The 14,164-nt window shown below is 49.9% G+C and overlaps 1 protein-coding gene across 2 annotated transcripts; it reads left to right on the plus strand.

The window, feature by feature from the left end:
- Positions 1 to 7,468: 7,468 nt before the first annotated feature.
- S100a16 (S100 calcium binding protein A16) lies at positions 7,469 to 13,270 on the plus strand. 2 transcript variants are annotated; one of them, XM_052730398.1, is made up of 3 exons: positions 7,469 to 7,602; positions 12,106 to 12,277; positions 12,521 to 13,270. In XM_052730398.1, the coding sequence occupies exons 2-3, from the start codon at positions 12,125 to 12,127 to the stop codon at positions 12,689 to 12,691; spliced, it is 324 nt and encodes a 107-aa protein (XP_052586358.1). In that variant the 5' UTR covers positions 7,469 to 7,602; positions 12,106 to 12,124; the 3' UTR covers positions 12,692 to 13,270. The 2 variants fall into 2 exon arrangements, with proteins under 2 accessions (XP_052586358.1, XP_052586357.1); XM_052730397.1 differs by lacking the exon at positions 7,469 to 7,602 and adding an exon at positions 11,312 to 11,450.
- Positions 13,271 to 14,164: the final 894 nt, after the last annotated feature.

A 14,164-nucleotide genomic window follows, 5' to 3' on the forward strand; every position in this document is an offset into this window, starting at 1 on the left:
TTTATGGATGACAGTTATTTTATAATATTTGATTAATAAAAATATTGGAAAAAGTAAAATATGTTGTCTTGACTGTTTGTTCCTCTCCTTTGCCCAGTCTTCAGGGTTCAGGGATGAGGGGTTCTTTGAGGCAAACGGCGGAGTCATTGGTGGGTGAGAGACAGGAGGATGGAGTGGTTGGCAGTGGAAGAGATTGGGTGCTCACCTCTCTCCATGGACTTGGGTTGAGGATGGTCCTAGCCCTAAAAGCTGAAGAAGATATTCCTCTCAGAGAGACAGGCTCCTCCTTGCCTGGGCTGGTCCTCTGATAGGAGATGAAGGCATGTATTCATACCCGGGGAAAGGAATGAACCCTGTGTCCTGGGGCACAGCTGACTAATGTGAAGGGAAATGGGCACTAAGAAACAGGTTGAGTGGCTGGAGGTTGGATCCCAACTCTGCCACTTATGGCTTTGAACTCTGGGCATTCTCCTTCAGTGTGTTTCCTCATGGGGGTGTGACTAGTCCTCTCATAGGAGGAGGATGTGATCCATCACCTGAAGTACTTGCCAGGAAGCCCGACACAGTGAGTGCCTCGTAAGTGGAAGGTGCATGAAAGTGAGGATATTGGTGTAGTCGAGGAGAAGGTTTTTATTGTGGAGATGGGGGAGAGAACAGCCAGAGAGAGGCATCTGGAAGAGTCCAGACTGAACGTGGCCAGCAGAATAGACCGGGCCATGAGAGGAGAGAGAGGGAGGGAGAATGAGAGAGGAAAAGAGGGCGGGGGCCAAGAGAGGGGACCAGGAAAGGAGCCAAGGACCAAGGGGACAAAGAAGACCCAAGAGTGTGTGGCAAAATGGCTGGGTTATGATAGGAGTCAGAAGCTGGGGGAGGGGGAGCAAGGCTCCGGGGCTGGAGAGGTTTAGGGTAGGGCATGGGGCTGAGAAGCACCGAGAGGAGCCAGGACTCTATGTCAGGCACTTGCAATGGAGAGAGCCTGGCTTTGGTCGGCTCAAGAGGCACCACAGTTAGCCATTTGGCTGGGGTTTCTTTGGGAATCTGACATTCCAGCCTTTTTGTTGATGATAAGGGGTGAGGTAATCTCTTCTTAGTTGAAATTGGGACATCGTTGTTGGGGGCCCAAGAATGCTGGAAGGAAGAGAAGGGTGCAGGCTAGAGGACATCTGTTTTGCTCACTGCCCAGGTTCTGAGGGACCACCTGAGGCTAGTGAAGTGCAGGCTGCTTTGGAACAGTCTAGGATGCAGATTCCAAGGAACATCTGGGGCTGGAGTGTTTCAGGGAGTTTTGGGGCAGTCTGCACTCTTCAGCTGATTGGAAATCTGCTGGGACAGGTACAGGCTAGGGACCGAAGGTAAAGTTAAGGAGCTTAGGGGAAACTTTTTATCTTGGGTGTACACTTGAAACTTCTAGGCCCATGGCCCTGGTAATTGAAGAAGGGGAGGAACCCTAAGACCAGGGAAATGGGGATCCCACCCTCAGAAATAGGCAGGTAGGGAAACTTCGGCTGTTGATTGACAGGACTACGTATCTGGAGTCTTTGACCTGTGAGAAGTGGATCCAAGTCTCATGACTCCCTGAAGCTTACAAGAATTTTTTTAAGTTTACAAAAATAGATAAAAGTTTTATATATATTAGCATTATCATTCTTTGTAATCTGTACTGAAATTTACATTGTAAAAAATTGACTCATGCCCTTGAGTCATAATAAAAGCTTGGGGACCCTCCCCAAAAAATAATTCTGAGTTAAAAGCATGAACAGGCTTTCTTTTATCTAGAAACTGCACAGATGTCTTTAAAACAATGAGAAGCACTTTTTAAGTTCATACTTAGAAATCAACCAGCCAGGGGGTGGTGGCGCACGCTTTTAATCCCAGCACTCGGGAGGCAGAGGCAGGAGAATCTCTGTGAGTTTGAGGCCAGCCTGGGCTACCAAGGGAGTTCCAGGACAGCTAGGGCTGTTATTAGAGAAACCCTGTCTTGAAAAACCAAAAACTAAGCCAAACCAAACAGAAACAAAACATCTTCTTAGACCCTCACAATTTAAGTTTTCGCATCCTCAGACCTTTACAACTTGCATTTATATAACTTCAATCACGTTTTTTTTAGACCCTTACAGCTTACACAAGCTTCAAATCTTTTCTTTCCACCCAATCAGTTGTCATGAGACACAGGTGATTGGTTCCTGAGGGCAGTCATTGCAAAGCAAACTCCTTTAAATGAAGGAATAGTAAGAAGTTACACTGAAACCTGTTTTGTGAGTTTATCTCATTTAAAGTGTGAAGGCCGTAGGCAAGGTAAACTGTCTGTGTCTGCCTTTCTCAGCAGGAGACCTAGTAGCTCATATCTTTTGAAATGGACTGACCAGGCCGTACAGCCTTGGGGAAGGAGCTGGTTTTCTTGCTGCTGTTAACAGCAACAGTTAGTCATCAACAGTATCAGAGACTTGAGAGGGACAAATTATAGCAGGAAGTACAATCCAAACTGCCTCTGTATCAATTAAAATGACTACCTGGATGGCTAGTGTAGGTGCTCCATGGTGGTCTCAATGGCTTTGTTGGGGGGCAGCTACTACAGGATACAGCATTGGCCTTTGACTGCTAGACCCAGAGATCTGAGAGATTTTCCTGTGGAGGAGGAACTTGGGGAAACTGGCATACCTTGATGAGGCTGAGTAGGACAGCCAACTCAACAGTGTCCACAGTTTGGGCAAAGCCCTGGTGTGGGTGAGGCATGGGTCAGTTCTTCATCCAGTGGTTAGTGTTGCCACAATCCAGGTGAAGTCATCTGTGCCCTATTGTCTTCTTTGGAAACCTGAGGGTCATTGTTAGGAGTGGCAACTCTGTCTATCACAGGAAGCTTTTTCCATTAAACATTTTAAATGCCATATTTAGCAGATCTCTGAGGAGTCTGAGGACCATCATCTGTTAAGCATGCCTGAGTTAAGAAAATTTTACTTCTTTTTACTTATTTACTTTAGGATTAACCTTGAAAAACATATACAGAAGGCTAAATAAAGCTTGTCCCTGTAAATGAATTACATTTGTACTTAGTGTGGCTTATGAGCATAGTTTTTAGTACATTAAAGAATTTGATCTTTTTTTTTTTTTTTTTGGTTTTTCGAGACAGGGTTTCTCTGTGTAGCTTTGCGCCTTTCCTGGGACTCACTTGGTAGCCCAGGCTGGCCTCGAACTCACAGCGATCCGCCTGGCTCTGCCTCCCGAGTGCTGGGATTAAAGGCGTGCGCCACCACCGAATTTGATCATTTATAAGGTGACTGACCACTAACTTGCATGTCTTAATTGTCTTTAATAGTTTACAACAAGTTAGCACTTTTTTTTTTTTTTTTTTTGGATTTTTCGAGTCAGGGTTTCTCTGTGTAGCTTTGGCTGTCCTGGAACTCATTCTGTAGACCAGGCTGGCCTCGAACTCACAGAGATCCCCCAAGTGCTGGGATTAAAGGCATGTGCCACCACCTAGCTTAGTTAATAAGATCAGGATTTTACAATTTTATCTCTGTTAAGTTTGAGTCTTAAAATTTGGAGTTTAAGATCCTTTAGCACCAAGATAAAACTTTAAACCATAAATAAAGTCTACAAAGAGACTGGGAATTTTACAAAACCATAAATACAGTCCACAGAGGGATTGGGAAACTTATTTTCTTGGTCTTTCTTTTATTGTTATTGTCTGTTTGTTTGCTTTTTGAGATGGGGTTTCTCTGTATAGCTTTGGCTGGAACTCACTCTATAGACAAGGCTGACCTTGAGCTCACAGAGATCTGCCATCTGCCTTCCTCTGCCTCCCGAGTGCTGAGTTTAAAGGGGTGTACTACCACTACCTGGCTTCTTGATCCTTTATAGTGAATGATTACAGAATATCAGTTTCTTGTATGATTCAGTTTATCCCAGAAGATAAAGCTTAGAAAAGCTAGGAAAGACAAAGAGGAGAGACATGCATCTTCAAGTCAGCTATTGTTTACCTGAGTAGATCTTAGGAATTTATAAATCTTATTTACCAAATACACATTATTTATCAAACATGTTGTTTGTTATTAAAAATGTTCTAGAAGCCTGGTATTGAACAGTTAGCAAAGATGTAAGTGGTTAGACTTACATCTCCAAGTCGGTTTCTGTTAACCTGAGTAAACTTACGAATTTATTATCACATAAAAATCTATTCTAATCCAAAATATTTTGGACCTCGTTCGTCTAAAAAGGAGATACAATGATAAACAGAGGGTTCAGTAGGACTAAGGAGTTTCATGAGTGTTGCCTTAGTTGGTTTATACCATGTGGTCATCTTAATCAAGGTGGTGGTGAAGTCACATTGCATGTACTCTCTTTTAACCCCAATAAAGTTGGCTGCCAGACGCATGGTTCCTTCCATCCTGATGAGGTCATCAGCCAAGATGGAGGTGAGCCACATGGTTGCTATTTAAAAACATCTATTTTTTAGTAGATCTATTTTTTAAAAACAGGAGTTGAATCCAAGTTACATATACACTATATTCTAAACAACAATAAAATCATTGCCAGTCGGTGGTGGCACTCGCCTTTAATCTCAGAATTTGGGAGGCGGAGGCAGTCAGATCTCTGTGAATTCAATAACAGCCAGGTCTACAGAGCGAATTCCAGGACAGGCTCCAAAGCTATGCAGAGAAACCCTGTTTTGGGGGGGAAAAAAAAGAATTGAATCATATATATATTATATGTGTGTATATATATATATATATATATATATATATATGTATGTATGTTGTAGCAAATTAAGATGACCTATGTATAGTTTTGTAATTGTAGGCCCTTTGTTATAAGTTTTAAGTTAAATTTTGTTACAGATTTTTAAAACATACCCAGTGAATTTACACATTCTGGGGTAGTTTACAATATAGTCTTAAGAGATTATTTGAGAGCAGAAAGCAAAGAAATAGTAAAGATAAAATTTTTTTGTTGTTGTTTTTTTGAGACAGGTTTTCTCTGTGTAGCCCTGGAGCTCACTCTGTAGCCCAGGCTGGCCTCAAACTCAGAGATCTGCCTGCCTCTGCCTGCCTAGTGCCAAGATTAAAGGAGTGCACCATCACCATCTGAGATAAAAGGTTTTTTAAGAGAGGAAAATAGAAAAACCTTAGAGATAAGAGACTTTTGGAAGTGTAGAGCAGAGATTTTGGGGATCATTTGTTTGTGCAGTGGCAGAGATTGTTACCATATGAGAGTATCTGAAAACCAATGATGTCAAGTCTTGGTCATTGATTGAGCTGTACTGAGACCAAGTTGTTTACAGTAAGACAGTGAGGCTTTAATGCAATCTCTGAGTCTGAGGAAGAAGAGAAAAGTTCATACAAGGCCGGGAGGGTGTCAGGAAGCAGTGGGACTTCCAGGAGGCAGCTGAGAGACAGGAGAGACAAGGGTCACAGACAGAACTCTGCCTGAGGGAGGATTTCAATGTTGTAGCGGTCCAGGAGGACGATAGGAAACCATGGGACTGCAGCTCCTAGGCAGAAGTGAGGGAACTCCAGGAAGGAGTTGAGAACAAAGGGAGCAGGGGAGGTGTCATGGTGACAAGAATCTCAACCTGGAGCATCCCCAAGGGGGAACTGAGAGCCTTGTCAGAGAGAAATGTTCCAAATCACAGAGGAGAAGCATCCTTTCCCACGTGCTAGGGGCTCTGGTAGGATGAGCTTTCTAGCACATGAGTGTGGCTTTTGTAGTAGTCATAGACAAATTAGGTAGCTCCAGGGTGACACTTACCCAGTAGAGGAGTAGAGCAGGTAGAGGAGGAAACAGCTGAAGCCGTGGACTGGGGGGAGAAGCTTTTGGGGAAAGGGAAGATTCCAATAGAGCAGGGTTCCCAACCTTCCCAGTGCTGCGACCCTTTAATACAGTTCCTCATGTTGTGGTGACCCCCCAACCATATTTTCGTTCCTACTTCATAACTGTAATTTTCGCTATTGTTATGAATCATGATGTAAATGTCTGTGTTTTCTGATGGTCTCAGGCAACCCCTGTGAAAGGGTTGTTTGACCCCCAAAGGGTTTGTGACCCACAGGTTGAGAACCACTGCAATAGAGGGAGGGAGAGGAGCAGGTAGTAGAGAGATACCCATGTGGTGGGTGCCCCAGAGGGTACATCAGGCTCCAGGGGCCAGAGAGACACTTACTGGAGAGAGGTGAATGGTTATGGAGAGCAGGTGGAGGGAAGAAATGGCTGAAGAGGCAGACTCTAGAATTTGGAGTCAAATTTGGTGGGTGGCGGAAGCCAGCGGAAACAAATGATCCGTACATTCTTTAGGAGAGTCAAAGAGAGAGAAAGAGAGAGGCTGAGCCCCTTGGAAGGAGGCTCATATGTGCCCCTCTTGGGTTTCGAGCACCACATGAATGACAACGAGGAGGACATTGACTGCCCCTAGGGATGGCTGAGGAGAAGGGTTCTTAGTGTAGATATGGGGGAGAGAACAGCCAGAAGCAAGTGGAAGCGTCCAGTCTCAACATGGCCGCAGAGCAGACAAGGCCGCGGGAGAGAGGAGGGGATATAGCGAGAGGAAGAGGAGAGAGAGGGGACCAGGAGCCAAGAGTGGAGGACCGAGAGAGAAGCTGAAAGGGTGAAGAGAACCAAGACAGTGTGTGACCAAAATGTCTGGGTTATATAGGAATGAGAAGCTGGGAGAAGGGAAGGGAAGGGAAGCTCAGGCTGGAGAGGTTTAGGGTGTGTGTGTGTGTGTGTGTGTGTGTGTGTGTGTGTGTGAAGTGCTGAGAGGAGCCAGGACGCTGTAACGGGTGCTGAGAGAACCTGGCATGTGCTTTGATATGCCAATAAGCATGTCAGTTAGCCACTTTTTTTTTTTGGAGGGGGGCTCTTCGGGACCTGACAGAAGCCATCACGGGAGTGGGCCAAAGGGTCCCCTCGGTTTTGGCTGCTGCCCTCTGAAAGGAAGTCAAGCTGGCCAGTTTCCTTGGGTACCTGCAGGAAAGGTGTGTACAGAGGAGGCATCCGCCACGAAGGAGGGTCTTAGGAATGGGTTTCTGAGCTCAGGGTGGCTGAACCGGAGAAGGGAGAGCAGAAAGAGCTGCTGTGCGTGCCCTCTTGCTCTAGCCAACAGAAATCGGGTGTTAGAGTCCGTAAATCCCAACAGTGCAGAAGTTCCTGTGGCCGGGTAGGCTGGCTGGGAGTCTACTGAACTCATCTTTGGTGGAGGCTGCCCTGAAACCTGGCTTTCAGCGACCTAGGGGAGAAGGGAAGGTCATGAGCCTCCCTTTTCTTTCCTCTATCTTGTTAGTTCTGCTCAGAGCCTGTGGGGTTAGGAGGGTGGGGTTGGGGGAGTGCCAGCTTCTACCACTCCCTCTAGGGTGAGGGTAGAGGGGTGTTTAAAAAAAAAAAAAAGGTGTGTACCTCTTTAACAAGGGCCCAACCCCAGGGCCAAGTCAAGAGTTCAGTCACTACCTTCCCACAGCCAGCAGCTCAGCCAGGCAAAGCGGAGAGGGAGTGGGACAGATTCTGGGAGTGCAGTTGGGAGGAGTCCTGGCTCCGCTGAGCAGGAGCTGCCTGGCTGTCAGTGCCAGAGCCCAGGCCTCAGAGCCCTGCTGGAGGAGGTGGACAACGTGGAGGCAGGTGAGCCTTGCAGGCCCGGCTGGGGAGGGTTGGGGTTGCTGGGGGCACCCTGAAGCCTTGGCAGGTCAGAAGAAGGGTCAAGGAAGGGAGCCTGGGGAGAGGTGCCTGCCAGACACAGGGCAGAAGACGTTGGTAATTAACTCTCTCCAAAGGCTGGTTAGGCAATGAGGGGCCCTAGTGGCTTTGTGAAACCCTTAGAGGACTAGGCAGGGTGGTAAGCCCCTCTCCTTGGCCAAGCAGCTGACCTGGCTCATCTCCAGGGGCTGGGACACTGGTCAGGACATTCCAGGGCCTTGCCCACAGCTGTTGCGTCCTCTCTAAACCGGGAACAGGGCGAGCAATTTCTTGGTGGGTGTTGGGGGCGATCAGACTCTAGACACAGGCCTCACTGGGCTACGGTAGCTGTGACCGGGGAAAGACAATGGGGTCCAGGAGGAATTGGAGAGGGCCCAGGGCTCCTAAGAAGCCAGGAAAGGGAGGCAGGGGCTGAGGTGGTTTCTCTTCCACCTGAGGCACAGGCAGGGTCTGCATGCAGGCCTCATTTGCTCTGGGTGGTGTTCCTTGGGAGGGGCCTGGGGAAGCCTGGGAGGTCCCCTGGAAGGGGAGAAAGAAAGAGAAAGGAGTGGAGCTTCAAATTGGCAGCTTTTCCATTCCAGGACCTAGGCAGGTCTCAGCTTGACTGGCTTTGCCTGGCACAGCCACTTGCACTGTAGGAGTGTTTGCCCGCCCAGCCCAGCTAGGGGCAAGGGCAGGGGTGATGATAAGGTGGGCTCAGCCTTTCCCCAGGAGAGAAGCCCTATGAACGTTGGGGAGGCCTGAGGTAGAGGTGTGTGTGTGTGTGTGTGTGTGTGTGTGTGTGTGTGTGTGTGTGTGTGTGTGCTCGCCACCCACTTACAACTTTATGAGTTGGGAAAAAAATTCAAAGGACTTCTTGCTTCAGCAGAAGTTGGCTGAGGATAAATGGGGTACCCAAGCAGATCAGGACTAGCAGAGTTCTCTGCTCTGTTCATGGATGTTTGTATATGGGTGTGATGTCATGAGTCCTGTGAGGGTGCAGACGTAGGAGCACCTCTGTGAACCATTAGCCTCCAACACTGGGAAAAGCACGAGGGAGCAGAGACCGGGCCTGGGAGGCTGGAGAGAGTCACTCAAGAGCCTTGAAAAGGGAGATTCCTAGTCCAGTTCAGTTATTTTACTATCCCTGTGTATTGATAGCCGTTGGGAGGCATGAGCTAATTGAGAAGGGAATGACTGAATGAATGAGGCCGTGAATGTGTTGCTGAACGTATAAATGAATGAATGAAAATGGGTAAATGAGGCCATTGGTGAATGAGTCAACAGACCAGTGAATCTGTGGCAGTCGAGAGGGACGCAGGGCATGCCAGAGTCAAAACTGAAACTCTTTTAGGCTTTAAAGAGGATCCTGAGTAGGAGAGGTAAGAATAGGGACATATTCAACATTTGGAAATAAGTTACGACTTAAGTGTATGAGGTGAACCTTGGAGGGTGTGGTGGACATTCAGAGTTCCAGACCAAGGTGGACTAAGGGATGGTGGTGAGCAGGCTCTTTGAAAGGGGTGGGGACCAGAATTTGGGGGTGGGAGGGTGGAGCTAGAGTGGCTGAGATCCAGGGGCATGGTGTCAGGGCAATTTGGGCTTTTGGAAAAGTCAGCAAGCTGGGCTCAGGTGGGCGGGGAGGTGGGGAGGTGGGAGCCTCTTGGTTGCTCAATGATGAATCAGTCCAGGAGACTAAGAGAACATTGGGGGAAGGGTGGGGCCCAAGGTGAATGGCCCCTTTAGGGGAGGGCCCTTTGGAGGGTAAGTGATTCCCCTATGTCTGCTTTTTTGGAAAACTTCAGTGTACACTGGCATACTCCCATGTCCTCAAGACCCCCCGACTCTCTTTCCAAGGCTTGCCTGTGAAGAAACTACCTCCTGGATAGGTCTGCTAGAAAGGGAAGAGTCCCGCTTCCCTCCCCCATGCCTGGAGGTCCTCAGGCCTGACTGGTTGAAGGATGGGGCAGCTGCAGGAGCAGGTGGCTGTGAAATGGGCGGGGCAGCCGAGCCTGTCTTCTGCCCCCCAGGGGAGGGTGGGGAAGGAGAGTAATGACACCTGACTGCCTCGCTCTGATGCTCTGTCTTCAGAAAAAGCTCCAGAAAATCACTTGTCCTGATGGTTATCTCAGAGCTGTCCATTTTATAAGAACCTGGGGAGGAGATCCCTGGGAAGAAGGCCTGGGAGAGCCAGGACGCAGAAGCTGCATCTCTGGTCGGCCCAGTGCTCCTGAGACAGGTGTCTGCCTCATCTGTTGGGTGTCTCTCTGTCAATTGCTTGCTTGGCTGCTGCGAGAGGCCAGGTAGGGATTAGGCAGAGCACTAAGGGGCAGGAGGAGGCTACGTCGTCGGTGGAAGGCAGATAGAGGGAGAGCTGGCCTGGCCTTTGGGGAGAGCAACAGAGTCACACCATCCCAATGATCTCCTTCCCTGTCTTCTCCTTGACCGTTTCCTACAGAACTCTTCCCTTGGAACGGCTCTGGGATGGTGAGGGGTGGGAGGTTCTCTGATTCTTTTCTTGCTCTCAAGGCTTGGGTGGGAGAAAGCTGAATGCCGCCCTTCCTGATCCTGGTGCAGGTTCCAGAATCTCCAGGAACGCTGGCCACGGGCCATCCTCACCCCACCCGAGGGCATCAGGGCAGACAGATCATGGCTTGAAATTTGTGTGCGTTAGAGAATTTGTCTGAATGTCTTTCAAATATTAAACCACACTGTTACACCCTTAACAAACAGAGTATGGGCAAGAATATAGTTTCCTGTGGGTCTGGCACTATACGTCATCCTTCCAGCCACAGACCAGCGTGGTTAGGGGGGTAAGGAGGGGAGGATATCCCACCGGAGATGCCCCAACCTGACCCCGCTCCCTCTCAATTCTCCTTCTTTCCTGCATCCTGGCCTCTTCCTTCTGATCATCCCTTAAGAAAAAGATGCACAAAAGTGTAGAAGGCCGGAAGGGACCTTCGATGCTGGACATCAGGGCTGGAAGAGGGTGAAATATTGGAATATCTCCCTTGAGCAGGGCACTTGGCCAGGCATTGTAGGCCAGGTCAGTTACAGAGATTAAAAAGAGGGTAGTTGTATATTCAGGATTAGAAAAGCTTGCCCTCACATCTGCATATTCAGCTATTTGGATCAGAAAACAGCAGCGGAATGTAAAAAAGCACGATGGAGACTTAAGAGCCAGAGACTAACCAACCTGGCTAATGGCCCCAGCTGGTGTTGACATGGTGAAGACAGACATGGCTGTGGGAATCCAGGAGGAGTGTAGAGATGACAGAGGTCAAGGCAAGTTTTCCTGCAGGCACAGTTTGGGGAGGGCCAGAGTGACAGGCCCTCAGCTGAGAGGAGTGTGCCGGCTGATGGGCACCGGCATGGGAGAAGAAGACTCCGCAAGAAGCAGGTGGGAAGGACAGGAGGCCTGGTGGGGCCTGCTGAAGGAGGCTGTGGGTGCTCAGGCCTGCCCGAGTGGCTGTGTCCTTTTGTGTCCACCTCCCCTTCCCGGGACCAGCTGGGTGAGGGCAGCAGGACTTCATTCTTGTGTCTGAGGGTGGGAGGGGAGTCTGATTTGCCAGGCTGACTTGGAGGGGCTCTGGGCCTGGGCGGCGACTCACAGAGTAGATCCGCCTGCTCCCCTCATATCCTGTTATTCAGAAGGCTGTATCCGCTTGGAGTGTGAGTGCCTTTTGTTCTGGGGTGAGGGAGTGATGCATCTGGCCTCTGCCAGGCTGCTGCTGCGTCCAGAGGCCCAGAGTCTGTCTCCAGCTGGGGCAGAACTGGGCCTGGATCTTCCTTAGGTAATGGGGTGAAAATGTCATTGTGCCATGATGTATATACTTCGGAATGGTTGTGAGGGAGGAGAGGCTGACAGGGTGTGGCCAGGAGGGGAGCCACACAAAATCTAATCTGATGGAGCCGGACCTTGCTCTTTCCTAGAGAGGGGCCGTGGTGGCCTGAGGCCCTGAACTCACTGCCTCAGAGCTGGTACAAGGGGTGAAGGTGGGCCAAGGGCTCCTATTCCTGGTTTGTGGCCTAGGGCTGGGGTCTCAGCCAGTCCTTGGGATGGAAGGTAAAAGCCCCTGGCCTTCTCTGTCTTGATTCTTCCCAGCAATGGCTCCCTAGAACAGGGGACCTGGGTAGGTGTAGGGGGACAGTTACCTGCCTGCTCTTCCCACAGGAACCTCCTGCTCTCAAGAGGGCTCTGACAGGCAGCATGGCTGCCGAGGGCACAGGAAAGACCTGGAGAACCTGTTTTGGCAGTTGGCAGCCTGGCTGGGGAACACCTGGCTTAGAGGAGCCACATAGCTCTCCTTCCAGGACCACCCCCACACTCACTTTGCGACGCCTGCTCTGTTCCGGAAGACAGGCAGTCTGGGGGTGCTAGGGGGCTGTGTGGGTGTGTGTGGGTGTGTGGGGATGTCTCTCCTCATCTCCTCTTTTTCTGCTTCCTAGGCCCAGCCGAGACAGTGAGATGGCTGACTGCTATACAGAGCTGGAGAAGGCAGTTGTAGTCCTTGTGGAGAACTTCTACAAATATGTATCCAAGCATAGCCTGGTCAAGAACAAGATCAGCAAGAGCGGCTTCCGCAAGATGCTCCAGAAAGAGCTGAACCACATGCTGACGGTACCCTCACTACCTCTCTCCCTGCCTACTCTGCTCCTCACAGGCCTCTCAGTGACACCCCGCCCCCGGCCCCCCCCCCACAACCCCAGCCCCGCCCCAGCCCCGCCCCGTGCCCTGCTCAGTGACCCCTCCCTGTGCTCTGCCGTCCTGGCCAAGGCAGCTGCTGTCAGGGCTGATTCTGGGACTCTGCCTAGGGTCCTGTCTGGGTCATCCCAAGCTTTACTGACTCCAGTTCTTCTACAGGACACAGGGAACCGAAAGGCAGCTGACAAACTCATCCAGAACCTGGATGCCAACCACGACGGGCGCATCAGCTTTGATGAATACTGGACCATGATAGGCGGTATCACCAGCCCCATGGCCAACCTCATCCGCCAGCAGGAGTGCCAGCAGGAGCAGCAGGGCAGCAGCTAGAGGCCCCCCTGGGCCTCTTTTCATGTCCTGACCCACATCCCGCCAGTGTTCTTCCCATGCTTTTCCGTCGACTCTTTCCTCTCTTCTCCCTCCAGACCCTTTCCTACCCTTGCCGAACAGCACAAGGGGGTGGGGGGCTATCACGGCCTCTTTGTGAGTGTCTCACTGTGGTCATGCTTCCCTGAGCATTCAGTCCCTGGAGCCTGCAGGCTCTGGGGGGTCCCCTTTGTGAAATACCAATGCTGTTTGGGGGCCCCCAAGAGTTTCCTCACCTGTTGAGTCTGTATACTCTTGCAGTGTCTGATGTTCCCGTCTGATTCTTGCCTGATTCTGGGTCTGTCCTGACCTCTGGAGGTCAGCTTGCTGCTTGAGGTCTCCCAGCTCCTGGCTGTGGCAGCTGTGGAAGTGGCAGCACCAGTATTATCTTCTTCTTCTCCTCCCAACCTCTTAGCTGGGTGGAGAGGCATTCCCAGGGGCTCCCGTCCAGCTCTCTCTGTCTGGGAATGACCTAACCTGGGTTGAGCCTCCTCTCTGCTCTGCCACTGAAATAAAGGCTGGATTTGGAGTTTGTAACTCCTAGCTGGTTCCTTTGTGATGTTCTTTAAATCTGCCACACTCCCTGGGCATTTATCCCATGTTGGTGGTCTTTGACCTGGACTCTGGGGCTCTAGGGTATCTCACAAGCAAACCTCATAGGCAAACAAAGCAAGGAAAAAAAAAAAGCCAGAAGTTAAACTTGGCTCGATGGCACACGTGCGTAATTCTAGAATCCAGGCTGAAACACAAGGGTCTGGAGTTAGAGGAAAGCCTGGGATACATAGCTCAGCATGGTGGTGTTTGTCTGCAATCCCCAAAGACCCTTGTAAGCCAGTCTCAGACTCTAATTCAACTTCTAGGTGCAGAGTAGGTGTCCTTTAGTCCTCACTGCAGTTAAATAAAAGGGCTTATGACCCTCAGTTTTGAGCCACGAGTAGCATGGAGGGCTTAGATCCTCCTCAGAGGATAATTCTGATGTGCAGAGATGTTTGGGGTGGGGACACAGAATGTAACGGGAGGGAGGTATGGGAAGCCAGAGACAGAAAGGGAACCAAAGTTTTCAGCTGCTGGGCACAATGCCAGCTTTTCCATCTCTCTCTGCTACTGCACCGAGGAGACCTCAATAGGCATACTGCAGGAACCTCAGCCTGTCCCCACAGTTTAAGACTGCCCCAGAGAAGCACAGGTCGGAGATTATTTTCCCTCCCCATTTTTTTTTTTCAGACAGGATCTCACTGTGTAGACCAGATTGGCCTCGAACTCACAGAGATCCAAGTGCCTTTGCCTCCCAAGTGCTGGGATTAAGGGTGTGGGCCACCACCAGGCCCAAGTGCAGAGACTTTTATTGGAGTCCATTTAAAGATCTTCAACTTTGTAAAACTGGTGTGCCTCAGACAGGCTGGTGTCAAGGCCATGCTGGCCCTCCTTTCCCACCTC

The sequence above is a fragment of the Peromyscus californicus genome, unplaced genomic scaffold (assembly GCF_007827085.1).
Source record: "Peromyscus californicus insignis strain IS unplaced genomic scaffold, ASM782708v3 Scaffold_9__1_contigs__length_137607984, whole genome shotgun sequence".
NCBI lineage: Eukaryota > Metazoa > Chordata > Mammalia > Rodentia > Cricetidae > Peromyscus > Peromyscus californicus.